Source organism: Hemiscyllium ocellatum (genome assembly GCF_020745735.1).
Source record: "Hemiscyllium ocellatum isolate sHemOce1 chromosome 27 unlocalized genomic scaffold, sHemOce1.pat.X.cur. SUPER_27_unloc_31, whole genome shotgun sequence".
In the NCBI taxonomy this organism is placed as follows: domain Eukaryota; kingdom Metazoa; phylum Chordata; class Chondrichthyes; order Orectolobiformes; family Hemiscylliidae; genus Hemiscyllium; species Hemiscyllium ocellatum.
The window spans coordinates 144,455-167,185 of record NW_026867500.1 but is presented as its reverse complement, the minus strand read 5'-3'; the positions used below and the strand labels follow the sequence as shown (position 1 = coordinate 167,185).

General features: G+C 44.3%; 1 protein-coding gene and 1 long non-coding RNA gene across 3 annotated transcripts; one reads left to right on the top strand and one right to left on the bottom strand.

Annotated features, from left to right (window-relative positions):
- Positions 1 to 4,861: 4,861 nt before the first annotated feature.
- Positions 4,862 to 21,542, top strand: LOC132808112 (uncharacterized). Of its 2 annotated transcripts, none has more exons than XR_009642027.1 (3): positions 4,862 to 5,097; positions 6,641 to 6,724; positions 21,067 to 21,542. It is a non-coding gene; the product is annotated as an uncharacterized LOC132808112 (long non-coding RNA). The 2 variants fall into 2 exon arrangements; XR_009642026.1 differs by lacking the exon at positions 21,067 to 21,542 and adding an exon at positions 7,200 to 7,265.
- LOC132808114 (gastrula zinc finger protein XlCGF7.1-like) lies at positions 14,907 to 16,437 on the bottom strand. Its single transcript, XM_060822002.1, has one exon. The coding sequence runs from the start codon at positions 16,152 to 16,154 to the stop codon at positions 15,231 to 15,233; it is 924 nt and encodes a 307-aa protein (XP_060677985.1). The 5' UTR covers positions 16,155 to 16,437; the 3' UTR covers positions 14,907 to 15,230.
- Positions 21,543 to 22,731: the final 1,189 nt, after the last annotated feature.

The following is a 22,731-nucleotide window of genomic DNA, read 5'->3' as shown; positions in this document are numbered from 1 at the left end:
CATGTCTGCAGCCTGCCTTCCAGCTCCATCTCTCTGAACGAATGTCCTCTAGGGTGTGTTTGCCCTGGATCACAGCATCCAGAGCCTCCCACCTTCTGCAAATTGTAAGACAAGCCCCACCCTGCCCTATCCAATGTGTGTTGTATAACTGATAGCCAAGTTCGGAACCCGTGAGGATGGCCTCAACAGGGACCTTGGTTTCATGTCACACTACAAGTGACCCCACTCACACAGGCTTGTATCCCATTACTCACACACGTTACCAAGCATGGTCGTATGCAAACACATGCTCTTATGCACATACACACACACACACACTAACATGCACACATCAGTTTATGGGGTGAAATTGCAATTGCAGAATTTTATTTGCAGATACATTATATTTTGCTCAAAAAGCACACAATCTTCAGGCAGTCAATCCATGTGACATGTTATAAATCCCTACTTGTTGTGGTTCTGTTTGCCGAACTGGGAATTTGTGTTGCAGACGTTTCGTCCCCTGTCTAGGTGACATCCTCAGTGCTTGGGAGCCTCCTGTGAAGCGCTTCTGTGATGTTTCCTCCGGCATTTATAGTGATTTGTATCTGCCGCTTCCGGTTGTCACTATAAATGCCGGAGGAAACATCACAGAAGCGCTTCACAGGAGGCTCCCACTGAGGATGTCACCTAGACAGGGGACGAAACGTCTGCAACACTAATTCCCAGCTCGGTGAACAGAACCACAACAACGAGCACCCGAGCTACAAATCTTCTCACAAACTTTGAAATCCCTACTTTGGAAACAGAACCAGTCTGACTCAGGATTGGGCTGCAGACGGACTCTAACATGAGTGAATGAGATGGTTTTCTTTCCCCAGAAAATGATTTCATCGTGAGATTGTGAACTCCAGATTTCTGACTGAATTACAATTCCGCCATCTGCTGTGGCGGGATTCAAACCCAGGAGTCCCCAGAACTGGGTTGATAGTCCAGTCGATAATGGCACTCAGCACTTGTTCCTTCAATCACCCTTTGCTGGCACATGAACTCACTGGTGCCTCCGTAGGTGGGAGGAGGGGTGACGCCCTTCCCGCACTGAGAGTAGGTGAGCATGCTGTGCCTGGTGTGGACCCGCTAGTGCGTCTGCAGGCTGGAGGAATTGATGAATCCCTTCCTGTGCTTGGAGCAGGTGATTGGCCATTCCCCTGTTGTGGACTCGCTGGTGAACTTCTAAAATCTCAAACCATATAATCAAGAAAAAACCCACTCTATTCACTACTGCAGACATATAGCAAGGTTACACGTTAAAAAGTGTGCACTAATCTGTTCCTGTGCTGTGAGCTCTCCAACACATGTTCCTCCAAGATCAGCTGTCAATTTTGCTGTTTGTTAATTTTTCCAAGATGTTCAGAGGTACATGATTTCAAACAGCAGAGGCAGTAACTATGCTGATTCACTGCTGTGTCCGTTAGGAGTATACGTTTCTTTTTCTCTCTCTCTCTCCCTTACAGACCTGTGCTCACTGCCTTTGGCTGTCGTTCTCCATTTTGAAATTGCTGTTGTCTTGATTTTTTTTTACCAAAACAATGCATCAGCATATAAAACATTAATTGCTGCTCCTGGAATTCAAGGAAATCCCTCCAACACTGAAAATATCTCAAAAAAGGAGCAGCTCTTACAGCCACAAATTTTCCGGTCCTCTGTCTTGGATTAGTTCTTGGTGAACCTTCCCATCTCCCAGGTTACAGTTATTCAAATAATTTGCTTTTCTAGTTTTGCTAGAAAAGTGGATAACCTCACGTTTATCCACACTAACTGCCTCTGACATACATTTACCCACTCACTCAGACTGTCCAAATAACATTGCATTCTCCTCACAGCTCACCCTTCCACCCAGCTTTGTGTCATCTGCAATTTGTAACATATTCCAATTAGTTCCCTCATCTAAATCATTGACACGTACTGTGAATACCTGGGTCCTAGTCCCAATCCCTGCAGTTATAAAACATCGATCTGACTGATCTCCCTGACTGACCATACAAAATAGCAGATGTTAGCTTGACGTTCACAACTGACGAAGACCTGATAAGCAATTATGAACCACTGAATTACTAAATCACAGAAGCAGGCCATTCAGCCCATTGTGTCCATGCAGCTCTCTAAATGAGCTTTCTGACGTTGTGCCATTTTCCTGACATTTCCTTGGAAACTGGTACATTGCTTGTCATCAAATAATTTTCCAATGCTCTTGACTGAACCTGCATCAAACACTGCTCCATGCGATGTCTTCCAGATCTATTTACTCACTGTGTGAACTTTCGTTCTCACTTCACATTTTCTTCCTTGTAGTGGATTTGAAATCTGCATTCTTATTCTCAATGCTTTTACCATGGTGAACAGTTTTTCACTGTCTTTTCGGGGTATGATTTTTCTCATAATTTCCAAAACTTCTTTTAAATCCAACTTCAGAGAGCAGTCCATGAGGCCAAGCCTCATCAACAACACAGAAACAACCGAGCATCTAAAGAGTCGGCCAATCAGTCATCGCTGTGAGCCCCACAGCACCCACTGTTACCTGGGCGGCCATGCATTCAAAACCTGGTCTCTCAACATCACGAGTACTGGCCCACAGTTTGGAAAACTGTGATTCTCGCTATGACTATAAAAATTGAACTTTTTTTAAAGTGGTTTTTGCTGAGAAGTTTAATTCTTTCTGTCCAGTCGGAAGTCAATAATGTGTTTGAGTTTGAATGACTCAGTGAATCCCTTCCCACATGTGGAGCAAATGGATCACCGCTCCCAGTGTACCTGTGGGGATTACATTCCAGATCAAACTGGGAATTGGATCTCTTCCTACAGCCTGAACATACCTTTGGTAATACTCCAGGGGGACTGTGTTTGTGTGGCACAGGTCAGATCATTGACTGGCTTCGTTCTGCTCCTCAGATGCTGCTGGCCTGCTGTGCTTTTCCAGCACCACCCTAATGTAGACTCTGGTTTCCAGCATCTGCAGTCCTTGTTTTTACCCAGTACTTAAGGAGTCCATTCACACTTTCATGTCTATAATAGTTCCTGAAACACCCACCCCTTCTCCACCCCTATCCCCATCATCTTGCAACTGTCCTGCATCCTCGGTAGTGTAGTGGTTAGTATCCCCATCTGTGACTCAGGAGACTGGGGATGCAATTTCCCGATGGGGAGGATTTGATATTTTTATGGATGTCTTGTTGCACAGAGGTAGTGACCCTAACCCTGAATCGGGTTCAGGTCCTGCCTGCTCCAGAGTTCAAAAGTTCACAAATATAGGAGCAGAATTAGGCCATTCAACTCATCAAGTCTGCTATGTCTTTCGATCAAGACTGCTCATCACCCCCATTTTCCTGCCTTCTCCCTTGAAAGGTTTCAGAAAAGATTTACACAGATGTTTCCAGAGATGAAGCATTTGGGAGAGGCTTAATAGGCAGGGGTTGTTTTCCCTGGAGGTTCGGAGGGTGAGGGGTGACCTTATGGAGATTTATGAAACAATGAGGGGCATGGATAGGATAAACATACAAGGTCTTTTCAATGGGATGGGGGAGTCCAGAACTAATCAGCATAGATTTAGGGTGAGAGGGAAAAGATGTAAAAGGGACATAAGGGGCAACTCTTTCATGCAGAGGGTGTGCTTGTATGGAATGAGCTGCCAGAGGAAGTAGAGGCTGGTACAATTACAGCATTTAACGGGCATCTGGGTAGATGAATAGGAAGGGTTTAGAGGGATATGAGTCAAGTGCTGGCAAATGGGACTAGATTAGGTTAGGATATCTTTTGGCATGGTCAAGTTGGACTGAAGGGTCTGTTTCCGTGCTGTACATCTCTATGACTCTATAACAAATGTTCAACAAACTGGTCTGCAATTTCCCACATATGGCCTCCCTCCCATTTTGAATACAAGTGTTACATTAGCATTTTTCCAATCCAATCGAACCATCAGATCATACGACACAGGAGCAGAAATTAGGCCATTCAGCCCATCGAGTCTGCTCCACCATTCAATCATGGCTGAGATGTTTCTCAACTCCATTCTCCAGCTTTCTTCCCGTAACCTTTGATCCCCTTGACAATCAAGAATATATATATATATATATATATATATATATCAGTCTTAAATAAACACAATGAATCTTTCCCATGTTCAGAGATCTTTGGAATTTTGTAAGTAATGAATTCACTATCTCCACTGCCACTTCCTTCAGGAACCAGGATATAGGCCATCAGCACCAGTCGACTTGTCTGTCCTCAATCCAAATAGCTTGCTGTGTACCTTTACCCTCTCAATGTTGATTGTTTAAGTTCTACTCTTTCTATAGCCCCAGACTTGCCAATTCTAATAGGAATAGTTCTGTTGTCTGCCAACATAAAAACTGAGATCATCTCTGCCACTTCATTGTTCCCCCATGAACTCACAGTTCTCATCTTCCAAGGTACCACACTTAGCTCAGCGACTCTGTTCCCATTAACATACCAACAGAAGCTTTTGCTGTCCTTTTTGATATTTAGTGCGAGGTTTCTTTTGTAAGTTAACTTACCTATTTTTATTTATCGTTTTTACTATCCCTTTGTTTATGTTTGAAACTTTCCTAATGTTTGACCCTTCCAGAGGTCTAGAATAACATTTCACAACTGGCTGAAAAGTTTTTAAAAAGCTACTTTGAAACTTTTTAAATAACACCTTTCTGGCGGCTGGGGGCCGGCAAAACGATCGCCCCGCCCCCATTGTCTCCGATTGTTTGGTTATCTCCCCAACCACGCCCCCTCAGCGCGCCATGACGTCACGGCGGGACCCGCCCCTTGTTTACTGGCGCATGTGCAGTGTAGGTCCCGCGGCCGGACAAAGACAATGTTACTGAGTGTGGGAGAGGAATGGCGCCGGCGGCTGAAGGAACAAGAACAGAAACCGCTGGAAAAGCTGAGCAGGTCCGGCAGCTCGTGTTGAGAGAAATGTGAGGACGTGTTTCGGGTCCGGTGATCCTTCTTCAGAACAGGACCAGGTTTCAGAAACATCCCGGGGAGGTCGCCAGGTCCGAGCGCCAAGACCTGGCTCCTGCCCCCGGGGAGAGGAGACAGTGAGACAGGGTAGGATTGGGAACCGCGGGAGGAGGGAGACTGGGGAGTTTATAAACTCCTAGGGGGAGGCCTGAGGCCGCAAATAAAAGCCCCACAGGCCCAGTGTTTACTTCACCGGGGAAGGAGCTCTCGGGTTGCCTGGCAACCAGCCGCCATCTTTGTGAGGGTCAGGCGTATGTTGTCTTGGGGCGGGGAGCGCGGGCGGCCATCTTGGTGAGGGCACCATCAACTGTCATTTCTGGGAGAGAATTCCAACCTCGTGGTAACCCCGGCCCTGGCCGAGCTTCATTCCCCATACAGTGTAGTGATGTGCAGGTTAGGGGGGTTCACCCATGCTAAATTACTGATAATGCCCAAGGATGTTCTGGTTAGTGTATGTTGACCATGCTAATTTACCTCCAGTGTCCAGAGATGTGCAGGTTAGAGTGGACTGGCCGAGGTAAGTGTGTCCATAGTGTTCGGGGTTCTGCAGGTTAGGGTGAAGGTCTGGACCCCCGAGATCGGTCAAAAGAAGCACTGGGAGCTGAATGAAATAAGGCAGCCTAGCACAGATTTGTCCAGCAACTCAGGTTAAAAACTTTATGTTCCGTGGCAAAATTACACAATTCCTTTTGAAAATTACTCATTATTTATTTTTGAGACAGCACAGCCTTAATGACAAGAAAAGACCAATAAAATGTAATAAGGTGACATGATTGACAGCAGGTTAGTCCAATGATATTTCCTGGGAAACAGATTGTTCTACGTGCAAAATCATCCCATGCTTGCTAGTTCAAGATTAGTTCGAATACCAAATTACTTATGATTCATATTATGCAAACTCCATTGTTCTCTGTTATTTCTAAATCCAACCAACTCAGCAAAGCAGCAATTCAAGTTCAATGTCAAATCATAACCTGAAGCCATTTTGTTATATTATTTTAAAATATTATTTAAAATTGAAATGCCATTTTGTGGTTAATAAAAACCTACATACACCTGTTGCTCCTAAATTCAAATTTTAAATCCTGATCTCAATAAAGCAGCAGTTGTCTCATTACCCAAAAGGGTGAGACCACAAACAATATCAATACGGTTTGGATGGCTAATAACACCTGAAAATCCTTCTACAAAAAAAAGTCACTGAGAGCTGCATATCCCAAAGTGTGATATTCCTGTTTTGTAGAGCTTTTGGATGCTTCCATTCTGTGCAAAACTCAGGGGAGACTATGTTCCTACAGTTACAGCACGAGGAGTACTTACTTTATTCAAAATAATAACCAAGTTTAGTGTAGGTAAGGGAGGGACCTTGCAAATAAGAGGCCTGCCTATCTTTGTGACTTCCTTGAGGCTGTTCAATAGATGAGTCTTTCAGTAAGAGATGCGGTTATTGTCCCAGAACAGTTCCACCCATCCCATAATTGGGAAGACATTGGTGCCATTAGGGGTCAAAAAGTCTTTTGCTGAAGTCAGCACATAACAGACCACTTCATCCCTGCCAAATATTCTATTGTGACTTTGAAGAAACAAATTGTAACCGAAAGATAACATTTCCCTATCTTCTCTTTTGCAGTGTGACCTATTTGGATAGGGCAAGGCTTACCAGGGTAGCCCACAGCACAACTGGTATCAAACTGGCACACAACACCTTTACAGGGTAAAGACCGTTTAGACTTGTTCTGTAAATGAACTGTTCAAGCTCTGACCACTGCAATAGTCATTCTTGGTAATGTTCAATCCCCCAGCATTTGGATGGGTATATGAATAGGAATGGTTTGGAGGGATATGGGCCGAGTGCTGGCTGGTGGGACTAGATTGGGTTGGGTTATCTGGTCAGCATGGCTGGGTTGGACCGAAGAATCTGTTTCTATGTTGTACATCTCTATGACTCTATAAATGGGTGATCTAATTGTTCGTTCACAACAGTAAGTAAACATCCTTCAACATCCATCTTTTGAAGACCATTCAGGCTCATAGAAACTTCAATCAAATCACCCCTTGCTATTCCAAACTCTGGTTGAAAGTCAGACCTGCCTGACTAATGATTTCCCATAAAACAGTCTGTTCATTTTGGGTGTCAATCCAGTTTACCTTCTGTGAATTGCCTTTAAGGCATTTTCATTCTTTCTTAGGTAAGGATATCAAAACTGAGCACCGTGTTCAAGATGTAGTCCCACACTTGCTCTGTAACTGAGGCATAATCTCCTTACATTTATGTCATTGGCCTTTCTAATCACTTGCTGCGCTTGCATTCTAACTTGTGACTTTGCAAGGCCGCTGGATCCCTCTGCATCTCAGAATTATGCGGTTGTTCTCCAAATAGGTAATAAATTGCATTTTACCATATTGTACACCACTTGCAAGAGTTTTGCTTATTTATTTAACCAATCTAACAATCTGCATCCTTGATATGTCATCCCCACAATGTACTTCTCAATCTATTTTTGTGTTTCCTGCAAATGTAACCACATACCTTTGATCCCCTCCTGTAAGTCATCTATATAATTGTAAAAAGTTGAGGAGCCAGCAGAGATGCCTGTTGGAACCCCACCATACATTCAAATATACAACCAATTTGACAAAAGAACCATTTTTGCATATTCTGTTTTCTGCCAGTCAGTTGATGTTCTATAACTATCCTCTACACCATGAGCTCCTCTGTGCAATCTGCTTTTCGTGAAAACATATCAAACACCTTTAGGATATTCAAGTTCAGTATATCCACAGGCTTCAATTTACATACTCTTTCAAAGAATTCCTTAGGACGGCATGGTAGCACAGTGGCTCCCTCTCACGGCCAGAGACACCTATTTGATTTCAGCCTTGAGTCGACTATCTGTTTGGAGTTTGCATGTTCTGTCTATGTCTTTGTGAGTTTCCACTGGGGGCTCCACAGTCCAAAGATGTGTAGGTTGGGTGGATTAGCCATGCTGGATTGCTTAATGTCATTGGATGTACAAACTAGGTGAGTTAGCCATGCTAAATGCAGGGTTATGGGAGTAGGGTGGCAGTCTGGATCTGGGTGGGATGCACTTGAGGGTTGGTGCAGGACTTGATCGGCCAAATGGTCTCTTTCCACAATCTCAGAAACCTATTAATAAATTGGTGAAACAGCATTTTGTTTTCATATTAGCATGCTGATTCTTTTCAATTACCATGAGTTTTTTGACATGTGGTTATAATCTCCTTAGTTGATTCAAAAACAAATGTTTAATTGCCATGGACTCAAGGGACCCATTTTCCATGATGTACCTTTCCCTTCTAGAACAGAAGTATGAAATATATTACTCTCCAGTCTGAGGAAAACTTGCCTGAATCTAATAAGTCTTGGAAAATTAACATTAATGCAAATATGAACTCATTAGCCACCTTTTAAAATTCTCTGATGAAGTCCACCTGTACCCAGAGATTTGCCAGCCCATAGCACCATCAGTTCGCTCAATAACATTTATCTAATGATTCTCATTTCACCAAACTCCTCTGTTTGTTCAACCTATGGGGTTAAAGGCAGGATTCTTGACAGTGTGATGGAACAGAGGGATCTTGGAACCCAAGTCCATAGATCGCTCAAAGTTGCCACCCAGGTTGATAAGGTTGTTACGGAGGTGTACAGTGTGTTGGCTTTCATTAGCAGGGAGATTGAGCTTAAGAGCTGCAAGGTTATGCTGCAGGTGTATGGAGTACTGGTTAGATCACACTTGGAATATTGTGTTCCCTTTTAGTCACCTAATTTTAGGGAAGATGTGTAGGGAAAATTCCAGAGGAAACATCACAGAAGTGCTTCACAGGAGGCTCCCAAGCACTGAGGATGTCACCGAGACAGGGGACGAAACGTTTGCAACACAAATTCCCATCTCGGCGAACAGAACCACAACAGGAAGATGTGTAAGCTGAGAGACGGTACAGAGGAGATTTACCTCGATGCTGCCTGGAATGGAGGGTATGTCTTAGTTTGGGGGAGCTAGGGCCTTTCTCATTGGAGCGAAGAAGGATGAGAGGTGACTTTATAGAGGGGTACTATGTGTTGAGAGGCATAGATAGAACGAATAGCTAGAGATATTTTCCCCAGGTCAGAAATGTCTGTCATGACGGGGCATAATTTTAAGGTAATTGGAAGAAGGTTTAGGGGAGATGTCAGAGGTAGGTTTTTTACTCAGAATGATAGGTGCATGGAATTCACTTCCAGGGTTAGAATGAGAGTCAGATACATTTAAGGACATTTAAGCGACTGCTGAACAAGCACATGGACGGCAGTAAATTGAGGGGTGTGCAGACTAGTCTCATCTTCAAGTTGGATAAAAGGCTGGTACAACATCGAGGGCTGAAGGGTCTGAACTGTGCTGTATTGTTCTAAGTTCTCGTTCCAGAACGATGCAGCAGCAGTATTGGAAGAACAATGTTGCGTCAAACCCCTTGACGCTTCCAGAGATGGGCACTGTCGATGGAAACTCGGTTAAATTCTGCCAGCACTCAGGTGATAGCCGGGGTGGGGGGAGGGTGGCAGCGGTGAGGCTGAACTTGCTTACTTGAGGGTTGTTAGTTTTGGTTGCTCTGTGCAATGAAGTGTGAATCATTGTTTCAGCAGTTGGTTCTGTGTGTTGTTTCTGAGTCAGTGGCCAAATTAAGGCGATTCACCCACAACCAGAGCAAGACGCTGGGATTAATATTGACTCCACTGCATTCAGCATGACATCACGTCAATACTGTTAGAAAGTGAAAGCTGACACCACCCCATCAGCGATCTCAAACCGAAACACCCAAAGAGAAGTGCATCGCCCTATAATCTGTAAAGTTAATGTGAAAAGTGGTGTAACCTGCTCTAATGTTTAAAAATAAATCCCTGACACTTTAAAATCAACAAAAATCCATTTATTTATCCAACAGTAACAGTGAACGAATGAACTAAACGATTAACAAACCTAATAAATCCCTTCTAACTACTGACTGTTCCAGAATAAAACAAGTTTCACGTGATATGCTGATCCAATAAATATGATTCCCTCTCGTAACAAAAAATCTAATTTAGTCTCTCAGATTACACCCAGGTTACGTGTCTTTTGGAATACTCTGTGCTGCCTTCTGTTGAATCTTCTGTCAGGAATGCTGTTCTCAGTATTTTTTAAATGATACATTCTCTAATACAGAGATGACTGACAGCCAATTTCCCTCTCTCAATAGAACTGAGGACTCTTAGCTCTCGCGAGGGGGAGTTAGAGATCTGGGTGTTCAGTCGATTGTACCCTGAACGTGGCAACACAGGTCAATGGAGTGGTCACGAAGGCAGATGGAATGCTTTCCTTCCCTGGGATTGAGTACAAGGGTTGGCAGGTTATGTTACAGTTGTATAGGACTTTGGTTCGGCCACATTTGGAATACTTCATACAGTTCTGGTTGCCACGTTTCTGAAAGGATGTGGATGCTTTAGAGAAGGTGCAGAGGAGGTTCACCAGGATGTTGCCTGGTAAACAGGGCGCTAGCTGTGAGGAGAGGTTGAGTAGATTAGGATTAGATTAGATTAGGCGTGGTGGCTCAGTGGTTAGCACTTCTGCCTCACAGCACCAGGGCTCTGGGTTTAATTCCCCCTTGGGCGAGTGTGTGGAGTTTGTACATTCTCCCTGTCTCTGATTGTCCTCCAGGTGATTTAGTTTCTTCCCACAATCCAAAGATGTGTGGGTCAAGTGAATTGGTGATGCTAAATTGCCAGGTCAGGTGTAAATAAAGGGGAGGAGAATGTGTCTGGGTGGGTTACTCTTCAAGTGGTTGGTGTGAACTTGTAGGGCTGAAGGGCCTGTTTCCATACTGTAGTGTATCTAATCGAAGTAGAGAACAAGAAGCTTTTATTCCCAGAGTGGGAGACTCAATTACTATGGGGGGGTCACAAGTTCAAAGTGAAATGTTTAAGGGAGATATGCGTGGCAAGTTCCTTATGCAGACGCTGGTGGATGCCGGGAGCACATAGCCACTGGAGGTAGTAGAGGCGGACATGGTGGTGTCATTTAAGATGTATCTAGACAGATACATGAAAGGGCAGGGAGCAGAGAGATACAGATCCTTAGAAAATAGGCAACAGGTTTAGATCGAGGATCTGGATTGGCACAGGCTTGGAGGGCCAAAGAACCTGTTCCCATGCTGTAGCTTTCTTTGTTCCTTGTTTAGCTCAGGCTTCTGTCCAACTGCCCCTTTCTTTTGTACCCTTGATGACATATCTTTCTTTTTTATGATAGGATTGTTCCTCTGTTTTCAAAACCATCAGATTGAAATTTAACAGGTTTTTGGAAGCCAAAGGGCCTGGTTTAAATTGATTGGCTAAATTGAAAAACTGTTGTCTTAGCCTGCTAACTGTATGGCCTTTCAGTACAAATGTTTCAGTTCAGGTGCTCTCTGTTGTGACAATGCTGCTCCTTTAAGATGATGTTGTTGTTGGTTTTTTTCTTGAAGAGAGGTTGTAAAAGGCAGAGGTTCTGATTCAGAAGTGACCTGGTAGATGTTTATAAAATTGAGAGGCACAGATAGGGTAAATAGACAAAATCTTTTCCCCAGGGTGGGGAATCGAAAACTAGAGGTTTATGATGATTTAAAAGGGACCTGAGGGGAGACCTTTTCACAGAGAGAGTGGTGTATGTATGGAATGAGCTGCCAGAGGAAGTGGTGGAGGCTGGTACAATTTCAACATTTAAAAGGCATCTGGATTGGAACATAAATAGGAAGAGTTTGGAGGGATATGGACAGGTGCTGGCAAATGGGATGAGATTAACTTAGGATATGCAGTCAGCATGGACGAGTTGGACTGAAGGGTCTGTTTCCCTGCTGTGCATCTCTTTTGACTCGAAGTCTCTAAAAGATACCACATTGCTTCAAGCGAACTCTGAAACCCAACATTACTGACAGATTCTTTTTGTGTGAACCCGAGGGACCTAATCGTTGAGATGTACAGCACTGAAACAGACCCTTCGGTACAACTCGTCTCTGCTGACCAGACATCCAAAATTTAATCTACTCCCATTTGTCCGCATTTAGCTCATATACCCATCCAGATGCCTTTTAAATGTTGTAATTGTACCAGCCTCCACCACTTCCTCTGGCAGCTCTTTCTGTACATGCACCACCCTGTGTGAGAAAACTTGTCCCTTTGAGGTCCTTTCTAAACTTTTCCCCTCTCACCCCAAACCTCTGCTCTCTAGTTCTGGACTCCCCCACCCAGGGGAAACGACCTTGTGGTTTGGCCAGATTTATCACTCCTGGGATACCTCTGCCTAAAAGATCCTCATGGATTTTATAAATCTCTGAGGTCACCCCTCAGCCTCCGATGTTGCAGTGAAAATAGCCCCAGCCTATTCAATCTTCCTGTAGCTCAAATCCTCCCACCCAACCAACACACTTGTCAATCTTTTCAGAACCCTTTCAAGTTTCACAACTTGTTACAAACATGTTGGTTTTGTTCATCTGATGTGGGAGAGTTTTCTGCATGATTCCTTCTGTCTGAAAGAGTCCTCACCTGTGCTGTGACACAGCCACAGTGACTCTCAAAATCCTGACTATCTGACATTAAAGATTCATTTGTAGAAGCTTCTGAATCACATCTGTAAATGCAGAAAGTGTCTTTAATAATGAGTCATGAATAAAGGCTGCATTCATCTTTTATTGTGAAGTTCTACTCCTACATCTTAAAACAGAGAATACAAACTGTCTGTGTGGAGTTTGCACATTCTCCTCGTGTCTGTGTGAGTTTCCTCCGGGTGCTCCGGTTTCCTCCCACAGTCCACAAATGTGGAGGTCAGGTGAATTGGCCGTGCTAAATTTTCTGTAGTGTTAGGTACAGAGGGAATGAGTCTGGGTGGGTTGCTCTTCAGAGGGTCGGTGTGGACTTGTTATTGGGCCGAAGAGCCTGTTTCCACACTGTAAGTAATCTAATCTAATCTAAACCTGGTCAGAAGCAGCCTACCAGAATAAGACGCCACAGGCTATTTCCCCACCAGGACTGAATTTGTCCAGAAAACACACATTTTAAATGAATAGGGCACCATTCATTTTAAGGTCAGGTGAACTTAAGAAGTACTGCCTTGGCTTAGAAAGGAGAGATCCTTGACACACACAAAGACCTGAAATCATTGCTGCACTATTATTAGCGAATTGGAATTAAGGCTGGATTTTTTTTCCGCTGCAGCAGAGGAGGTTGAGAGGTGAGTTTTGTAAAATCATGAGGGGCATAGATAGGGTTAATGGTAATTGTCTCTTCGCTAGGGTGGGAGATTCAAGTCCAGGGGGCACATACTTAGTGAGAGAAGAGAGATTGACAAAAAGACATGTGGGGAGTGTGGTTCACGTGTGGAATGAACCTCCAGGGGAATTGGTGGACATGGGCACAATTACAACATTTAAAAGACATTTGGATAAGTGCATGAGTAGGAAAGGTTTGGAGGGAAAGGGAGAGGCTGAATAAGCTGGGGTTGTTTACCCTGGGGTTTTTTACCCTGGGGTCTCAGCGGCTGAGGGGTTGCCTTATCGAGGTCTAAAAAGCCATGAGGGGCACGGATAGGATAAATAGTCAAGGTCTTTTCCCTGCGTTGGGTGAGTCCAGAACTAGAGGGAATAGGTTTAAAGTGAAAGGAGAAACATTTTAAAAGGGACACGAGGGGCAACTTTTTCATACAGAGGGCGGTGCATGGATGCAGTGAGCTGCCAAAGGAAGTAGTGGATGCTGGGACAATGTCAACATGCACAAGCCTTGGGTGGCATGGTGGCTCAGTGGTTAGCATTGCTGCCTCACAGCACTAGGGTTCCCAGGTTCGATTCCAGCCTCTGGCAACTGTGTGTGGAGTTTGCACACTCTCCCCATGTCTGCGTGGGTTTCCTCCGACAGTCACAAAGATGTGCAGGTTCGGTGAATTGGCCATGCTAAGTTGCCTGTAGTGTTAGGGTGGGTTACTCTTCGGAGGGTCGGTGAGAACTTGTTGGGCCGAAGGGCCTGTTTCCAAGCTGCAGGGAATCTAATCGAAAGGCACCTGGATGGGTGTATGTACAGGAAGAGTTTAGAGGGATACAAGCCAAGTGCTGGCAAATGGGACGAGATTAATTTAGGATTTCTGGTCAGAATGAATGAGTTGGACCAAAGGGTCGGTTTCCAGCACTTGGCCTATATCCCTCTCAACCATTCCTATTCATGTCCCCATCCAGATGCCAATTAAAAGCTGCCATTGTACCAGCCTCCACCACTTCTTCTGGCAGCTCATTCCATCCATGCATCACCCTCTGGATGAAAAGGTTGCCCTTTAGGTCCCATTTAAATCTTTCCCCTCTCACCATAAACCCTCTGGTTCTGGACTGCGCAACCTCCAGGGAAATGACCTTGTTATTTACCCTATCCATACCCCTCATGATTTTATAAACCCATAAGGTCAACCCTCAACCTCTGGCACTCCAGCGAAAACAGCCCCAGTCTATTCAACCTCTCGGCAACATCCTGGTAAATCATTTCTGGTAGAGAAGTCAATGATTTGGGTTAAGACCTGAAACACTGACTTCACTGCTGCTGCTGCCTGGCTTGCTGTGTTCTCCCAGCCTCCTGCTTGCCTACTCTGGATTCCAGCATCTGCAGTTTATTTTTGTCTCTAACGAATGGCAGAGCAGACTCGATGGGCTGAATGGCCTAACTTCTGCTCCAATGGCCTTGCAGGCTTAGGTTTGTGCAGATTATTTCAGTGGGAATGCGCAGTCCCGGGCTTAACGAGCAGCAGCGTTCATAGAATCACAGAATCCCTACAGTGTGGACACAGGCCCTTCAGCCCAACAAGTTCAAACTGACCCTCTGAAGAGTAACCCACCCAGACCCATTTCCCTACCCTATTACTCGACATTTCCCCTGACTAATACACCACACCGACACATCCCTGAACACTGGGACAATTTAGCTTCGCCAATCCACCCTACCTGCACACCTTTGGACTGTGGGAGGAAACCGGAACACCCAGAGAAAACCCACACAGGCACAAGAGGAGAATGTACAAACGCCACACAGATAGTTGCCCCAATAGTGGAATCAAAGCCAGGTCCCTGGCACTGGGAGGCAATGCTACTCACCACTGAGCCACCGTGGGAGTGGGTGCTGTCCAGCAGAAAACAAAACAAGCCCACCAACTCTCCCACTGTCAGACTGGGCAGGAGGTTCAGTCCTGGGGGTGACCCACAGCAGCCTCACCGGCAGAATCCGATTGTTGGGAGCGCTGGTGCCCCCGCTGGTGCCTCTGCAAGTTGCAGGACTGGGTGAAGGCCTTCCCACACACAGGGCAGCTGAAGGGCCGCTCGCCGGTGTGAACCCGCTGGTGCTTCAGTAAGTCAGAGGAATTGCTGAAGGCCTTTCCGCACTCAGGACAAGTGAATGGCCTCTCCCCGGAGTGGACCCGCCGGTGGATCACCACGTGGGAGAAATTGCTGAAGGCCTTCCCACACTCGGGGCAACTGAAGGGCCTCTCCCTGGTATGGACCCACCGGTGGGTCAGCAGGTTGGAGGCATGTGTGAAGGCCTTCCCACACTCAGGGCAGCTGAAAGGCCTCTCCCCTGTGTGGACCCGCCGGTGGGTCAGCAGGGCAGAGGAATCGCTGAACCCCTTCCCGCACTCTGGGCAGGCGAATGGTCTCTCCCCGGTGTGGACACTCTGGTGCCTCAGCAGGGAAAAGGCCTGGGTGAAGGCCTTCCCACACTTGGGGCAGCTGAAGGGCTTCTCCCCCGTGTGGACCCGCCGGTGGGTCAGCAAGGCGGAGGAACTGCTGAACTCCTTCCCACACTCTGGGCAGGCGAATGGTCTCTCCCTGGTGTGGACCCGCTGGTGCTTCAGTAGGTCAGAGGAATTGCTGAAGGCCTTCCCGCACTCTGGGCAGCTGAAGGGCCTCTCCCCTGTGTGGACCCGTCTGTGCCTCAGCAGGGTGTAGGAACTGCTGAATCCCTTCCCACACTCAGGGCAGGAGAATGGCCTGACCCCAGTGTGACTGCGCCGATGAGCCTCCAGGACAGACGGGACATGGAAGCCTTTCCCACAGTCGCCACACTTCCAAGATTTCTCCACGGGGAGGGATTCCTCGGGTTTCTCCATGGCTGAAGCTTCAGCGGTACACAAACACGTGTACAGTCCCTCCCCACCGTGAATTCCTCTTTCCAGGCTGGATAACTGTTTTAGGTTCCACACTCAGTGTGCAGTAACAGTCGGGTCTCTCATTCAGTCCCACTGATGCTGAAAACGTACTGAAACAGGGACCAAAAAACTTTGCTCTTTCTCACAGAATCTTAGTCAAAACTCGTTACAGGCCCAAAGGACTGAACGACTGTCAGACATTGACTTGAAATTGAGGACAGCAGACGCTTGGGAGTCCGAGTCAAAAAGTGTGGAAAAGCACAGCAGGTCAGGCAGCATCTGAGGAGCAGGAGAGTCAGTGTTTTGGGCATAAGCCCTTCATCTGTTGATTTTTAAACTTCAGTTTTCAGATCAAATACTCTGTAAAAAGAGATTACAAAAGTCATCATTGTCACTGAGAAGGTCTATAGCCTTAAAACTTGTCTTTAAACATTTAGACTAAATGTAATGCTGAATTATAGAACACATTTACTGCACTAGAAAATAGACAGCAAGGCTCAGAAAAGGGGGGATCTGAAAGAATGCAAAAGATAGGGACACCTGGGCTTACCAAGTGATAACAGGATGCTGTAAGACAATTAAGAACGTTTGCCTTAGCATCAGTGAATCTGTATGAACAGGACACCAAGTGATAACATTCACGGTCATTCCCTTGTGAAATTAATGACCGTGTTTGATTCTGACCCTGAAACGAAACTCGGTACTATTAAAAACTTTGTAATTAACGGTCAGTTGCTGTCAATTATAATGGATTCTTATACCCCTTGCAAGCAGGGCAGTCCCAGAGAAAATAAATCTTTGCTGTTACAAAACCCTGACCTGAGAGTTCAAAAGGACACCATTTTAGTGCTGAGGCTGTTGAATCCAGTAGAAAATTAACTCTTAGTGCTTAGCTGCTATGGATTAAATTTAATTGCGCTTCGAGACTTTTTGGTGCTTTTGAGTAGCCAATTCTGGTTATGAAATGCAAACTCTGTAAAAGGAAATATTGATAAAACTTTAACTTACTTGCTGTTTTTACAGACCGCCCCACTATCAATTCTAACTAATCAGATCTTATGTCTTATTCGAATTTCAATCACAAACTTGAAAAGAAGGCATGTTTCATTCGAAGACGAATGAATCAGTTGAAATGAAACCTCACGGTAACATCTCCGCCTCAGGGACAGAATGATTTAGGGCTTAAAAAGCAGGAGTCTGCTCCCAGCTTAGAAATTTATTCTAGGTCGGATATTGAAGAGATTCTTGCACAATGTGTCGGGAAGCCATTTTATGATTGAACATTTGCCCTCCTTACTAAGAAGCTGTTTTATAAAACAACTGTATCTGACATGTGAGCTGTGCGAGGTTATCTTGTGAACTCTCCAATTAGCTGAGACTGGGACCTCTTTATGAGAGGAGTTTATCTCGCTCGCAGGCGCCTAACTCAGCTGTTTTTCCCACCTGACGAATGGCTTCGGGCCTGTAGGAGTGATTAGTCAAGCTTCACAGATCTGTCAATGAGCTTTTCTTCCTTATGAATTATTGTCTTTCACTGTTATCTGTCTAATTAAGAACATGCAATTCCTTTTTCAAACTTTTGTAGAAAGGAAGCCACTTTGTATCAATACATTGGAGTCACCTGCTGGGCATCTGGACAGCTGGTAACCTACTCTCTTAGATTATTAGAACCTAGTTAGTTTAGCTTATAGGTATCAATGTTATGTTGTCACAGTGATGCTATTAGTGAATAAAGGGGATAACTAAAATTATACTAAACTGTCCATAACAGGATTTTATTCCAGACTTCCAAACAGTTCGATTTCCGGGACGAACCAAGAGAGAGGCTTTACAGGTCTGAGTCCACAAGGGATTCCCTGGGCGGTCTCAAATCTCCACTTTCACATCAGTCCAGGGTAGAAATTCACAACAAGCAATTCTTTTTCTGCAGAACAATCTTTTCGTTTGTTATTCTACAAAATTGAAAGCACCATCCCACCGCCCCCCCCATCCATTCTCACTCCACTCTAATTCTCCTGAAGGGTGCTAATTCAGGATCTTACAGGGCCAAAAAAGTAAAAACATCTCTTTTGAATAACTCTACCTGAAAGTTAACATCTTTCACAACATTGGGATACTGCTCAGTGTGAGCAGATCTGATTTTGGGAAGCAAAGAAAAACTGTATAAATTCAGGATAAACCTTCACTACAGCATCTTTAGAAACGACCAGACACGAGGTCAAGGCATTGACACCAACACCAGAGAGAAACTCAACATACAGACGTGGCAAACCATCAGTCTGTAATCTTTCAGAATGGGTTGTAGGGATCATTAATATGTAAATCTCAGAACTTCTTACAAATCACCTTCTCGATATAACTTAAGGTTTGTAACAAAAGGTGACATCTCAGCTCAGACAATGCATTAAAGGTATGAGGTCACAGTCAGTCTGTATCCCAATTTTGAATCTGACAGGTTCGGTTTCCAAAGTGAAATTTACAAAATATTATATGCATTCACTGCCTGCATTGACTGCCAGCATTTTGCGCATTTTTTGAACAAATCAAAGTTTTGCATTAGAAATTGGCTAGCTGAAAGACGACAGAGGTTGGTGGTTAATGGGAAATATTCATCCTGGAGTTCAGTTACTAGTGAGGTACCACAAGGATCTGTTTTGGGTCCACTGCTCTTCTTCATTTTATAAATGACCTGGATGAGGGCATAGAAGGTGGGTTCGTAAATTCGCAGATGACACTAAAGGCAGTAGAGTTGTGCATACTGACTAAGGATGTTGGCAGTTACAGAGGGACATAGATAAGCTGCAGAGCTGGGCTGAGAGGTTCAAAATGGAGTTTAATGTGGAAAAGTGTGAGGTGATTCACTTTGGAAAGAGCAACAGGAATGAGAGTACTGGGCTAATGGTCAGATTCTTGGTTGTGTAGATGAGCAGAGAGACCTCTGTTTCCAAGTACGTAGATCCTTGAAAGTTACCCAGGTTGATAGGGCTGTTAAGAAGGCATACGGTGTGTTAGCTTTTGTTGGTAGAGGGATTGAGTTTCAGAACCATGAGATCATGCTGCAGCTGTACAAAACTCTGGTGCAGCCAGATTTGGAGTATTGCGTACAGTTCTGGTCACCGCATTATAGAAAGGATGTGGAAGCTTTGGGAAAGGTTCAGAGGAGATTTACTCGGATGTTACCTGGTATGGAGGGACGGTCTTAGGAGGAAAGGCTGACGGGCGTGCGGCTGTTTTCTTTAGGGAGAAGGTTGAAAGATGACTTAAGTGAGACAGAAGATAATCAGAAAGTTAGATAGGTTGGACAGTGAATGCCTTTTTCCTTGGATGGCAATGGCTAGCACGAGGGGATATAACTTTAAATTGAGGGGTGATAGATATAGGACAGATGGTCAGAGGTAGTTTCTTTACTCAGTAGTAGAGGTGTGGAACATACTGCCTCCAATAGTAGTAGACTCGCCAACTTTAAGGGCATTTAAATGGTCATTGGATAGGCATCTGAACGAGAATGGAATAGTGTTGGTTAGATGAGCTTCAGCTTGGTTCCACAGGTCGATGCAATATTGAGGGCCGAAGGGTCTGCACTGCGCTGTAATGTTCTATGTGTGTAAAAATATAATTCTGCAAATACAAATTCACCCTATACACTTATATGCATGTGTGCGTGCATGAGAGAAAGCAAATGTTGTTGTCTATGCTGTTTGTCTCTATGTCTATTTTGATAACAAATGCTTTATTTCTGTAAATGTTGTTATAAATCAGAGTTGGGTACTAATAGTTAGATGTAAGGGAGAGAGAATTCCTCAAGTTTGGTACCATAAGAATCCGATCCATCTGAAACTGCAGATGTTTGGACTGTGGGAGGAAACCAGAGCACCCAGAGGTAACCCATGCAGACAGAAGGGGGAGAACATACCAAAATTCACACAGATAGTCACGAGAAGGTGGAATCAAATCGCTTCTAACAATTCTCCCACACATGCAAAACCCTGAACACTGTGGGTAATTTAGCAGGGCCAATCCACCCTAACCTGGGCAAAGATAAAAATCACATGACACCCGTCCAACAGGTTTATTTGGAAGCACTAGCTTTCGGAGCGCTGCTCCTTCTTCAGGTGGTTGTGGAGTATAAGATCATAATACACGGAGTTTACAGCAAAACATTACAGAGTCATGCCACTGAAATGATACATTGAAGAACCCTGGATTGTAAAGTCTTTCATCTTTTAGAATGAGTTGCTGGTGTCATTAATATGTAAATCCCAGAACTTCTGATCAGACACCTACTCGAGATAACTTAAGGTTTTATTAGAAGAGATGACAACTCAACTCAGACAATGCATTAAAGGTGTGAGGCCAGAATCTGTCTGTATCCCAGTTTTTGAGTCAGACTGGTTCTATTTCCAAAGTGGAATTTATAAAATAGTTCATGTATTGTCTGCCTGCAGATTGTGTATTGAGCAAAATGCACAATGTATCTGTAAATACAAATACACCCCATAGACGTGTGTGTGTATGTGTGTGTGTGTGTGTGTGTGTGTGTGTCGCGCACATGAGAGAGAGAAAAAGTCTAGTTCCATACTGTATTGCATAACAAATGCTTTATTTCTGTTAATGTAAATATTGTTATAAATCACAGCTGGGTGCTAATACTTAGATGTAAGGGAGAGAGAATTCTTCAATTAGGGCACTATAAGAATCCTGGGAGACCCCTATTTCTAGTTTACTTGCCAATGAACAAACACAAACATCTATTTAATTCTAATTTTTCACTTTTCTGTTATATTTTCTGGTACTATGATTCTGTGTCTGGATGGTTTACAGGCTTGGAGATTGTAGGGTGGACTTTGATTGAGTGAATGATTTATTGTTCCAGAAGGTGTCAAAGGAGGTTAAAGCTTCAGGAGGAATGAAGCACAGCTGAGAACAGACAACAACTGTGTGAGTACAGGAAGATCAACCAAGGACAAAGAAACCAGAAATCCGAGCTGACACCAGACTGCCCCATGGTCAGTGCTTTGGTTAGCAGTGTCAACCCTCTACCTTTACCTAGCTTCCCATTCGACTTGAATGCCACATCTGCCCTCAATATTTAGGATCCAATCCTTGTCATCCTGAAGCTATGTCTCTGTAAGGAGTCTCAGATCATAATTATTCTCTTCAATGTGAGCAGTCAATTCATTCACTTTTGTTACGTTGCAGCGCTATTACGACACAGGGTAACCCCCTCTGCTAAATTAAACCAGCAATATAGAGATGATTCAACCCATGCAGTAATCTGTAAAAGTTCAAGAGGCAAAGAACTATCCCAAAGGTAAATATTTAAAGTAAAAATTTAACAACTTCACTCTTTACGTCCAACAGAGAATTTTAAAACTCACAGAAATGCCCGGTTTTATAGTCCAAACATCGGATCATTTTATTGGTGTTAATATTATCAAAACACTTAATTCAAACTTGATTGGACTTTGGTATTTTGGGGCAAACTTTAAACTGATTGGCCAAATTTAAATTTGTTTGTGCCTCATGTCAACCCAGTTGCTCTATTTGTGTTGACCAAATATTACATTCTCATCTTGTTTAGAACACGTTGTTCTGCTCGATTTTTTAACTCTCTTCAAGGTACAGTACCTCTATCCCTTCATAACAAGCACACAGTCAGATACTGACCTTTTAGTTTTATTGTTTGTAATCTTTTGAATCCAGTTTTAATTGCTGGTACGTTTATTCTCCTTGTTCCTTTCTATTGTTCTCTGATGTCCATTTTCCACATCACTCCATTGCTTATCTACCTTGATTTGGATTGGCCTTACTAAATTGCCCATAGTGCCCAGGGATGTACAGGTTAGGTGGCTTAGCCAATGGGAAAGGCAGGGTTATAGTTTTGTCATAATAGAAGCAGGAGTAGGCCATTGGGCCTGTTGAGCTGCTTCACCATTTATTAAAATCGTGGCTGATCTATCCATCATCTCAGCTCTTCTTACTTGCATTATCCCGACGACCCTTGATTCCCTGAGGGGTGGGGGCGGGAGCAGGATGCTCTCTGGAGGGGTCAGAATGGACTTGATGGGCTGATTGGCCTGCTTCCACACTGTAGGACTTCTATGATTTACCACAGTTGTGTTTGCCTCAGATCACAGCTCCCAGAATCTCCCACCTTCTGCAAATCAAAAGACAAGTCCCCCCCGCCCTCTTGTATGTATGTTATCTAAATGCTTCATCATTTCTAGTGAATACAGCCCACGCCTCCTGCTGCTGCCAGTAACCTTTACAATGCTGATGAAATAATGCAATTCCTGCAGTACTGTAAATCGTAAGGCTGCTAACAATACCAGTTACTCATTCATCGCTCCTGATGGATAGCATTGGAAACAAAACATCGGAGGCTGACAGAAATGAGCAGTTTAACTCAAAAATCCACCTAGCCCTTCACTGGGCACCCCAATCAGCACACTGTCCTTACTGCTGGTCAGCCTTAAAGCTCTTCACCCCCACGGCGCAATGAATTCCCACTTTACACCAAAATCCTAGAAGTACTCAT